We start from the raw sequence: 11,726 nt of genomic DNA on the forward strand, positions 1-11,726 counted from the left end.
ATTTCATGCAATTTAATTCTTATCCAAGCCTAGCCGATTTTTATACATATTAATAGCAACCCATATAATTCACAATTTCACAAAATTTACCATAAATTTATCACCTCTTTCAATTTAGCCACTAATTGATTATTTCACTAAAATTCTCTTTACAAAAGTTGTTTATCTAACAACAACCATTCATTTTCTATCATCAAATTTCAAAACTCAAGTATGTTCATCAATAGAAAAACCCTAATACTTTAACAATTTTTCAAATTAATCCCCGAGCTAGCTAGATTAAGTTACAACGATCCCAGAAACATAGAAATCATCAAAAACGGAACAAAAATACATGCCTAATTGAGCAAAATAAGCTTGCCTTCCATAGCTAGGTTTTCTTTTCTTTTCTTTTTTTGGTGGAAGATGATGATAATGAATGATAATAGTTTATTTTATTTTATTTATCATAACTTTAATCACTAATTTCCAAAATTAACCTTAATTATTTATTCAATTTCTAATAATGACTTCTCATGCTTATCCACTAACAACCTTAATGGCTAATTAGTATATAAGGACCTCCAATTTAAAATTATATAGCTATTTAATATCTTTAACTATTAGAACTCAACTTTTGCATTTTACGCAATTTAGTCCCTTTTACCAAATTAAGTATGTAAACGGTAAAATTTTCTTAACGAAATTTTTATACGGTATTTCTATCATATAGTAGAACATAAAATAATAATAAAATAAAATTTTTGACTTTGAATTTGTGGTCCCAAAACCACTGTTCTGATTTCACTGAAAACGGGCTGTTACAGATACAGACATAAATTTGAACTATTATTACAAAGCATGAATTATTACAAATTTGATTGATCACATAAACAACATTGACATATGCCAAGATAAGTGGAGTGATTTAATTACCAAATTTATCATCTATTATTATAATTTATTACATTGAAAACTAAGTATAAAATCCTATGTAGTATGATTGATTAATAAAACACCATCAAGCTTGCTCTGTATGCATAATAACTCGATACGCCACTCCATTGGCGTAATCCTGGCATCGTCCCTCCTGGCGCAGATTTACATAAACCAACTTGAAACATAATGCACACAGATAAGTTCATAAGAACTTAGTGAGAAAAGCACAATTTGCCTTAGTTAAAACATGCATAATGTAGCTGATGATTCATTACGTCTATCTTACAATTCTTTAACATCTGACTTACTTCTGGTGAATACTTCCCACATTCTGATATTTTATACACGCTAGTTACCATACCTTACTCTAGATTCATTTCTTTTTCCCATCGATGACTTTGATTCTTCACTTATATCCTTCAACCTTAACATTCACATATCTATACCAATTTCCTTTTTAAATATCAATACAACCAAAATGTCATTTAATGCACATACATAACTCAGAACTAACGTGCAATCTCAATTAGTGAATGAGCACATATGCAAATAACAAATATCTGCTTCAAACATACAAATTCAAACCTTTATTTGGAGTAAACTTTCAATACTAACCCATTACTTCTCTACATTTCTTCAATTCATTGTTTTCGATTGAATCTTAGCATTATAAAGTACATTATTGTATAATCAATAGATACCTTATACCATACTAACTTTACTAAATATACTTAAGAGCCATACTAAATACGCCATTTAGCTTAATGTATAACCCGCCACAAAGGACATCCATTAAAGTACACCAGAAAGGCCTTTCCTTTAGGGTTTGCCACGAATGCAGTTCATTCATAATGCACCACAAAGTCTGTTCATCCAGAGTACGCCATAAAGGTTATTTTTTCAGAGTTCGCCATAAATGCTATTTTTAGTTGTTGTGTTTACTATATGGATTTGCCTAAACTCACATTTTGTGAGGTTTGCCCATCATCGTCCCGGGACACAAAGAGAACCCTATTGGGTAATCACCATTCCTTAGTTCCTTTTTAAAGGATGCCATGGTCATGGGCTTTTCCTTTAAAATTTCATATCAAAGTTCGTGTTTTCTGTCCCAATGGACACCATCGGATACCATCGCGGTGAATAGATAAAGACCCACTTCATAGACTTCATGCACTAACTAAATCTAAGCCCAACACTGTAGTTCCCTAACATACACCCTAAAGAACACACATCTTATAGCATACATTCCAAATAGACATATACAACCTTACTTCAACATCACAGTACTCATCACATACTTATCATATTTATACTATATATTTCATGGTTTCAGATTCATAGATTGATCGATTTCCTACAGACATACTTTGCTATGAACAATATACATGCAAGAGTCAAAGTAAAGACTCACTTGATTCTCACCTACTGCAGTTCAAAGCTCCAGATCCAAATATCCATCACGAACTAGCAACAACCACAATTTAGAAACATAATTTCACCATTAATACTCTTGTACATACAAATTACTTATCATTTCAATCGCTGACAATCTCATGTAGAAACCTTATACTTACAATCTCACTGTTCAGTTACCAAATACAAATTTACTCATTCAAAACTTAACATGTAGAGTTGAAATACTTATCCTGATACGAAGTAACTACTGATAATAAAAGAACCTTAGCCTCTAGATCATCAAGGTAGGATACATTTAGATTTAAGGAAGGTTTAAGGAAGGTTTTAGTAGATACCACTTAAGGAAGAGGAAGAAGGAATCACATATAAATATGATTCATCTTGCTTAGTGGAATTTAACAAGTGTCATATGTATGAGAACTTACCTTCTTATTGGCCTACAGTTTTCGAGAAAAATATAGATAATTTCCCTTCATTGAACTTATCAGGCTAAACTATATATTTGGTTTCTAACCAGATTACTTAAAGTCTAACTAGCACAATATTCCATACAAACCAGACGTTCTATACCTTTGGAGAATACTTATATCATATTTCTATTTTATTCCTTAACACGAATGTCTCCTTAATACATGGTAGAATATTATAAAATCAAATTCTAACTTACTCTTCTAGCGGCTACTACACGCCCACACGTATATGCCAAAACAATCTTTTGGGCGGATAACACTATGACAGACAAATTGTTTACTACTATACGTCGAAACTTTGGACTCGCCAGATGAGGTGTTACATTAATATCACTATTCATTTCATTTAAACCTTTAATCACAATATTTATTTCAATATCAAAATTTAAAATCTTTACAATTTAGTCCTTTCTATAGTAATTTCACTATTCTACATCTATTCACTTATCAATCAATGACAAATAAATAACTTTTCACTCATTATAATTTAATCCTTAGTTTCATAAAATTCACTAACCACTAAATTATCGCTTTATCATTTCTTACATTACTAACATATCTTTAATTACATATCCACCATTACATTCAATAATCTTAATCATATCTTACTTAATTATTTCATATGAAAATTTAAATACTCAAATATTCAAATTAAAATAAACTAACTTGAATTCAATTAAGTGTTTACCTATTTCTTTGCTTGAACTCAACCTTATTCTTGCTACCGTTTCACTGCCCAAAGAGTGTAGAAAATTGTACACTTTTCGTTTTATTTTAATTTCATCCTTTTATTTTTAATTTCTAATCAAATTTCAACACTTTTCAACCTTAATTTTCATAAAATTCCACCAAACTTTCCACCTCATCAACTATGAGATTTTAATCTCATCATTATGTTCCTAAATATCAATTAAATATAGAACAATTTCATTTAGGTCCCTCCTCCATAAAATAGAAAAAATGCACATTAGTCCTTGTACTTTTCCACTTTATTCAATTTAATCCATATCCCAATTTTCCAACTCCATATATTAATACATATCCTTATCACATTCATAAAAAAATATTTATTCAATTTCAACTCCTTTCCAGAAATGGTCAATTTGCACTTTTAGTTCTTCAATTTTAAAAAAGTTGCAAATTAGTCCTTTCTAAATTTCATTATTCATACTTTCTCTCCCAATACTTAATTCACCTTTTAAATACTTATCATTTCTCAAAGACTAAAATTCTGGATATTACATGTAATTTCTTAAACATACTTGTGAAGTATATTTAAAATTTAAGTATACTAAATACTAAATTTTTTTATGTAATGCTTATTTTTACCCTAATTTTCAAATTCCTAAATCAAAAGAAAATGCCTTTAATCACGTTTTGAACCCACATCTTGTACTAAATAAAAATTCTTAAAAGAAAATAGAAGTTTTATTTTTTTTAAATAAGGGATAAATCTTAAAATTATACCTGAACTTTAATTTAATGTGCAATTTGATACATAAATTTGAAGTTGGTGCAATTATATACATGAAACTTTGACTATGGTTCAAATGTATACTATGAAATTTTAATTTTTGATTCAATAGTACATATTTAAAGAAATAAATACATCAATTTATTTTTTATATTAAATAAATATAATTATATTTAATGTAATATATAAATATAAAATGATGTTATACCAATAATTATGTCAATAATTTATGAGAATTAAATCAAATCAAAATATATAAAATTATACAAAATCAAAATACATATATAATTTCGAAATTTATACCTAAAAATTTATGTATAGTTGCATATTTATAGAGGAATTTTGGGAAAAAAATATTAATAATAAAAGAACACTGACTGAGTGCCAAGTCAGGGCTCCAAAGAAGGAAGAAAGAACGGGTCGTCGTCCCCGACAATTCCACCTCCATAAATTTCGCTCCCGTTATTTAACTCCCTAACCCCTTCTCCTTTTTAACCTTAAACACCGTCCCTTTTCCCCATCCCACTCCCTGTTTCTTCTTCCCCTCTTTTCATTGGCTTTCAATTTATCCAAAAATCTTCCAACTAAGATGACGGGAACCGACCAAAGCTCCTTCTTGGGACGAATCAGCATCAGGCGGAACCAAGTCAACGCCATGGAAGGGTACCACGAGCAAGAGATTGAAGACCTAGAGCTTTTCCAAAAGCAGCTCTCCGATCGCTTTGCCGAGCTCTTATCTGCCCCCGATGACGCCCCCACTGAAGCCTTTCTCTCTATTTCCTGGATACGCAAGCTGCTCGACGTGTTCCTTTGTTGCGAAACCGAATGCAAGGCAATTCTCTTGATGGAACGGGACGCGGCTCAGATCTCCAAACCCCCTCTCGATCGCTTGATTCCCGAACTTCTCGAACGCGTCGTTAAAGCTATGGACATTTGTAATGCGGCAACCAACGGGGTGGAGTTGGTCAGGCATTGCCAAAAGCTGGCGGAGATTGCCGTTTCGGCTTTGGAACAAAAACCTTTCGGTGAAGGACAAGCGAGGAGGGCCAAAAAAGCGTTGGTTTCACTAATGTCGGCAATGCACGTCGACGACAAAGAAAGCTCCGTTCAGAAAACGGCGGAGCGGAGCTGGTCGTTCGGCCGCCGAAGTGGTAATAAAGATCGACACCATGGACATTACAGGTCACTTTCTTGGCAGGTAGCCAAGCATTGGTCAGCATCCAAACAGATTCACGCCATGACCATGAACCTCGCTGCTCCACGTGGACCGGAGGCCTCCTGTTTGCCCGCCCCGGTTTACATACTGAGCTTGATTATAGTTTTTGTTATGTGGGTATTGATTGCTGCGATACCTTGTCAAGAGAGGAGCGGTTTGACAACTCATCTTCCGATTAATAAGCACGTGAACTGGACCCATAGTCTGGCCGGTATACATGATAAAATCGGTGAGGAGTGGAAGAAGAAGGAGAAGAAAGGGATGGCTGGGTTGTTATACGAGATGCAGAAGATGGAGAAACTCGGCCAGAGTTTGATTGAATTCACCGACTCATACCAGTTCCCCGGAGAGAAAGAGAAATTGGACGAAGTGGCTGCACAAGTGGCGGAGCTGGCGGAGGTTTGTCGGAGAATGGATGAAGGGTTGGTGCCTTTGCAGATGCTGATTAGGGAAGCGTTTCATAGGTTGGTAAGAAACAGAACTGAGTTTCTCGATGTGTTGGAACAAGGTGCCCCGGTCGTGTAACTATGTCGGGCATTTTTGTCGGTCAATCTTTTGGTCCGAACAAGGCCTTGAAGGTTGTTCCCCCCCCCCCTCTTGTTTTATTTTTTAATTTAACACCGGCTTCAGGCTCCAGAGTCCAGGCTTCAGCCACTATGGTTGTGGTGAAGCAAGCATTTTCTTTGTGAAATGTAGGCTTTTTTTTTTTGGTTAGCTTTGGCCGTTTGTTTAATATGTTGACTATGATTTGAGTACAGAAGCTTTGAGGGAAATGTAAATACGCAAACTACTATATAACATTTTTGTATTCAAGTGAGAGTTTCTCACTTTGCAGAAAGTACATGTATGTTGGATTGACATTTTCATATGTTCTTGTTGGTCAATTTGGAAATGTGAAACATGCTTGATCTTCTTTAAGGCAATCAGTTGACATTTTCATATGTTCTTGTTGGTCAATTTGGAAATGTGAAACATGCTTGATCTTCTTTAAGGCAATCAGTTTTGTTATGGTGTTGGTTCCATTTAAACAGACCTGAGACAATGAATAAAATCTGTGTTTGCTTTTTAACTTTATATTCAGCAGGTTCAACCCTTGTTAAATTTCCTAAAGAACAACCATAAAGATTTGTTCTTGATATGAAACATTGGATAGTTTGTACCCAATTCTAGGACAAATGGTAAACGTATAGGGGTTTGAATCTATCTATGATTCCCGAGTTTTGTTCCGTGCAAGTAAATGGAATTAGTGCTAACAAATTCTTTGGGTCGATTTTAGACAAAATTGAGATTTCAATTAATTAAACAGTAAGTTTCCTCAAATTTTTAATCAAAGTAAAAGATGTTCAGACCTGTGTCTTATGCCCATTTCCCACAGTGATTTATTTCTTAATAAAAGTTTTGAGAGATTGAATGTCGTTTATGCTTGGTTTTAATCTTCCATTATACATGAATATTTGTTTTCCTGGCTTTAGAAAAACACTAAGCAGCGTGGGAAATTTTAAAAGCTTGAAAAAGTATTGCAGACTAAAATAGGCAGAGTGCCACGACGACCTCTCGTCTCTGATCATTGGGCAACCCCGTTTGTCAAAGATCACTGGCACGGTGTTGAACCATCCTTAAAAGGCCTAAACTGCTTTCCAATCGTCAGTCTTATGCCCTTTGGCTATCTTCTAGAGCCAAAGTCGCCTCAATTATTAATAAACTATTCAGTCTTTAAGCGTTTTCTCTCACTACAAAAATCACCTTCAAATAACATGTACCCAGGTCCACCCTCCACTCATATCTGCTGTTGCTACTGCAATTCCTGATCCTTTTAGTCAAATACTTTCATATCTTCTAAGTATTTCTTCCTTTTCCATTCCTTTTTTACAGCTCGAAAAGCAATGGCGAGTTTATCGAACTCGCTTCAACTCAAGCACGGACTCACTTCCTGGTGCCCGGGCTCTTCTTCTTTGACTCGTCGTCTCCCTTCCTCTTCTATCCGATTCAGAAGCTTCGTCGTTGCCGCCTCTTCTTTTTCTAATGACAACCGAGAGTCAGTTTCTCTCTATCAAAATTTTTATTCTTTTAAATTTGGTTTACAATTTCATGTTTGTATAACTTGATTCACTTTGGGTTTATTCATTTTGTTCCTTATCTGATAGATTTGTGATCGTTGGAGGAGGCAATGCTGCTGGGTATGCAGCCAGGACTTTCGTCGAACACGGGATGGCCGATGGCAAGCTGTGTATTGTGTCCAAGGAGGTGATTTCTATATCCTAATTTTGCTTCTTCTTTTTATGATTCTTTTACTATTTAGTGGTTTTGAATGTTGGGTTTTTGGTTTGATGCTTACAATTTTTTTTGCAGGCATATGCACCGTATGAGAGACCGGCTTTGACAAAAGGCTACTTGTTTCCACTAGATAAGAAACCAGCTCGATTACCTGTAAGTATAATCTTCTGCTTTATATAGCTACATTTAACTTGAATTAGGTCCTTCTTTGTACATTGGGTCATTGTTGAGTGTAGTTTGGTGAAAACATTTTGCAAGTTCATGTTCTCAAAGATTAGAATCTAGTTTTCTGTAGGGTTTAATGGTTTCATGCTTGTAATATGTCATATATTGTTTTAATTGTTTTAAATTGAATCATCATAGGGTTTTCATACTTGTGTTGGATCTGGTGGTGAAAGGCAAACTCCTGAATGGTACAAAGAGAAAGGGATTGAGGTATCTTTAACTTCATTAGCTACTTGTTATGCCCCCCTGCCTTTCTTCCTCTTTTTACCGGTCCCTTTTTTAGAACTTCACTGGAAATTCATTTTTCGATAAGCTGAGAAACGAAAGTTGGCTTGTTCTAATCTTTTCCCCTGCTTCTCTTGTATGCTTAGATGATTTACGAGGATCCAGTAACGGGTATTGATACAGAAAAGCAAACCCTAACTACAATTTCAGGCAAATTGCTGAAGTATGGATCTCTTATAATTGCAACAGGATGCACAGCCTCAAGGTATGCTCATCTTTTTGCATTCTTCTCCCATTTAATTGTCCTAGGTTATACACATGAACTGGTGAAACAATTAAGAAGAAAAAGGGGACATTGATTTCTTGACGTGTTTATTTCAGATTTCCAGATAAAATAGGTGGAAACCTTCCTGGTGTACACTACATTCGGGATGTTGCTGATGCTAACTCACTAATCTCTTCTTTGGTACTTCAAAAGTTTGTTCTAATCATATATATATTTTCTATATCTATGTTTATATATTCCTTTTTTTATTGTTCTTAAGTTGGGTCTTCCAATAGGTTGATAAAACTTTTTATTTAATTGTTTAGGAGAAGGCACAGAAAGTGGTGATTGTTGGTGGTGGTTATATTGGGATGGAGGTTGCTGCCGCTGCTGTTGCCTGGAAACTTGATACTTCGGTATGAGTTCATTTCATATAGTAAATTTAATTTGCTCAGTTCTTAATGAAACAACAACAAACTGTTCCATTTCCGCTGTAGTTTTCCTTTAGATGGTCCAAGCCGAGGTGTCCCGTTTGATATCTTGAAAACTCTAAGAGTAAAAAGTTTCTATATGTTTCAAGAAATGATTGTATTCAGACACACACATGTGCATTTCTGTGTCTGCCTGTGCATAAGACTACATTATCTTCTATTTTTTTTTAAGGTTATCTGATTTCATGTAACAACTTGCTGAGCTTTAATTCAATTTCCTTTTGCTCCTAATGTAGATCATTTTCCCAGAGAATCAGCTTTTGCAAAGATTATTCACTCCTTCTCTTGCTCAAAGGTATGAAGAACTATACAAAGAGTATGGTGTCAAATTTTTAAAGGTACTCTCTCTCTTTCTCCTACACACATCCTGCAATCTAGTTTGTGTGCTGCAATGTTCATTAGTTTGAAGTTGATATTGAGTTAGCCAGTGAACACCTGAATTTGTTTAGTACTTGTAACTGAGTATTCCGATCTTATTAAACCGTTGACCAGGGTGCTTCTATCAAAAACTTAGAAGCTGGTTCTGATGGACGGGTAGCTGCTGTTAAACTTGGAGATGGATCTACTGTAGAAGCTGACATGGTAACCATTTTGTTAAAAGTAGAAACATTTTTTTTTTAGTGGTGGGAGAGCTGATCAAGTTGTCCTTTTACTCAATATTTTTGACATTCTGCAGGTAGTTATTGGTATTGGAGCAAAACCTGCAGTTAGTCCCTTTGAAGTGGTAGGATTAAATAATACTGTTGGTGGCATACAGGTGAGCATTGTCTTTTACCTTTTCTGATCGAATTATTTGCTCATTTATATGATATGTTGCTATTAACTTTTAATGCATTGTTACTTGTATCGTATCTATTAATATACAGGCAACCAACTAGTCATGCTATAGCATATATTATATGCCTTGATGAAATTTTTTCAGTTGTCTTTTACATGTTCTATTCCTTATTGTTAAAAAGTCCACTACAACACCATCATTTTATTTTCATGCCTTCTTGTGACCATAGTTGATATTCTGATTGTTCTAGTGGAGTATGTGGATATGATGATTGATGTCTGAACATGAACCAGGTTGATGGTCTGTTCCGGACAAGTGTACCTGGAATATTTGCAGTGGGAGATGTTGCAGCATTCCCCCTTAAGGTACAATATTTTTTAAATTAATTGCCATTTTTCCTTTCAAGATCTATAAGTAAACATTTTATCATGACAGATGTATGACCGTGTAGCACGAGTTGAACATGTTGATCATGCTCGTCGATCTGCACAGCATTGTGTTAAGTCATTACTGAGTGCACAAACTCACACGTATGGGACCATCTATCTCTTTTCTTCCTTAAGCTGAATCTCTATAATGTTAGTTACATTCAGTGCTGCTCTTTTATTCTGAAACGTTGATGGTTTGCATCATTACCTATTTATGTTTTCCAGGTATGATTATCTGCCCTACTTTTACTCGAGGGTTTTTGAGTATGAAGGGAGCCCCAGGAAAGTTTGGTGGCAGTTTTTCGGGGACAATGGTGAGAATATATTTTACTTTGCATTTGTAACAGTGCATGTATATGTTATCTCACTTTTCAATTATAATATATTGCGCAGTTGGAGAGACGGTTGAGATAGGAAATTTTGATCCAAAAATTGCTACTTTCTGGATAGATTCTGGTAATGGAACTTCTGAGAGTCCTCTCTCTTCACTCTCTCCATTTTCTATTACAGTTTTGACCAAGAAATATTAAACTTTTCCTTCATAACTTTACAGGTAAACTGAAAGGAGTTATTCTTGAAAGTGGAAATGCTGAGGTAGTTTTCTTTACAAGATTTCCATGCTACTTAACATTCTTGGTTGAATGGTCGAGATTTTCTACTTATGTTGAATTTGGGTTACCTCTAAGAGAAGTCAAAAATCGTGATGGAATGACGAAACCATTAAGATATAACTAGAGACAGTGTTTATACAAAACCAAGATTCCTCATAAAGTACATTAAACAGTATACGTTTTATCTAAGTCGGTCTTTTCAGCACAAAAACAATAATATATGGCAGAAGGAAGACAACTATAGATTTCGGTTTTTAGTTCACATGTATGAAACTAAAATATAGTTGTGTCAATATAATATACCCCCTGGCATTTTATGCAGCAGAAAATTTAGGTTTGCAATGAGGTTTTCAGTATGTAATTATGTATTTTGTGGGATTGACCAAATACATGTTAGTTATTTATCCTATACTGCTTTTTGGATTAAATGGTTGCTAAACTCAAAAGTATTAAAAAAAACATGAAACCCTTTTGTTTCATATTTTCTCCTGCATCTTTTGTGCTATGTTATTACAAGACTTTGCTTTCCAAGGCGCTCAAGGTGACACAATTTTGTCATGTTGTAGGAATTTAAGCTACTTCCGGAACTTGCAAGGAACCAGCCTTCCATTGACAAAGCCAAGCTCGAAAAGGCATCTTCGGTTGAGGAGGCACTCGAGATTGCTAAAGCCTCCCTGCAAGTTGTGCAGAAAGCTTAGTTGCGCCGCTGAACCTCTCATCGAAAAGTAGTGGTCTTTGCACAAGAACACCACCATGCAGTTAGCTTTTGGTAATAAAATCTTGAAACCTTACCATGAAATAATTGTTTGAAACCTAGAGTATACAGCCTACTTTGATATGCAGTGAGAGAGAGAGAGAGAGAGAGAGATGTACCACCTTGAAATTTTGGTAGGGTGTTGGTGGATCCAATAATAACTGATTCAGTCATTTGTGAA

At 34.8% G+C, this 11,726-nt stretch overlaps 2 protein-coding genes across 2 annotated transcripts; both read left to right on the top strand.

Moving 5' to 3' along the window:
- Positions 1-4,615: 4,615 nt before the first annotated feature.
- On the top strand, positions 4,616-6,563 carry LOC107947064 (protein ROH1). Its single transcript, XM_016881612.2, has one exon. The coding sequence runs from the start codon at positions 4,868-4,870 to the stop codon at positions 6,017-6,019; it is 1,152 nt and encodes a 383-aa protein (XP_016737101.2). The 5' UTR covers positions 4,616-4,867; the 3' UTR covers positions 6,020-6,563.
- Positions 6,564-6,963: 400 nt separating this feature from the next.
- On the top strand, positions 6,964-11,726 carry LOC107947063 (monodehydroascorbate reductase, chloroplastic/mitochondrial). The gene is made up of 17 exons (XM_016881611.2): positions 6,964-7,258; positions 7,367-7,529; positions 7,639-7,738; positions 7,844-7,921; positions 8,132-8,203; positions 8,365-8,483; positions 8,600-8,684; positions 8,810-8,899; positions 9,211-9,312; positions 9,467-9,556; positions 9,651-9,731; positions 10,046-10,117; positions 10,188-10,282; positions 10,406-10,494; positions 10,574-10,636; positions 10,734-10,774; positions 11,358-11,726. The coding sequence occupies exons 1-17, from the start codon at positions 7,147-7,149 to the stop codon at positions 11,487-11,489; spliced, it is 1,584 nt and encodes a 527-aa protein (XP_016737100.1). The 5' UTR covers positions 6,964-7,146; the 3' UTR covers positions 11,490-11,726.

The sequence above is a fragment of the Gossypium hirsutum genome, chromosome D12 (genome assembly GCF_007990345.1).
Source record: "Gossypium hirsutum isolate 1008001.06 chromosome D12, Gossypium_hirsutum_v2.1, whole genome shotgun sequence".
Taxonomy (NCBI): Eukaryota; Viridiplantae; Streptophyta; class Magnoliopsida; order Malvales; family Malvaceae; genus Gossypium; species Gossypium hirsutum.

Coding starts and splice junctions, on each gene's coding strand:
- LOC107947064 (XM_016881612.2), top strand. CDS start 4,868: ATGACGGGAACCGACCAAAGCTCCTTCTTGGGACGAATCAGCATCAGG.
- LOC107947063 (XM_016881611.2), top strand. CDS start 7,147: ATGCCCTTTGGCTATCTTCTAGAGCCAAAGTCGCCTCAATTATTAATA. Junction 7,739..7,843: donor TGTGTATTGTGTCCAAGGAG/GTGATTTCTATA, acceptor TTTTTTTTGCAG/GCATATGCACCGTATGAGAG. Junction 8,484..8,599: donor ACAGGATGCACAGCCTCAAG/GTATGCTCATCT, acceptor TGTTTATTTCAG/ATTTCCAGATAAAATAGGTG.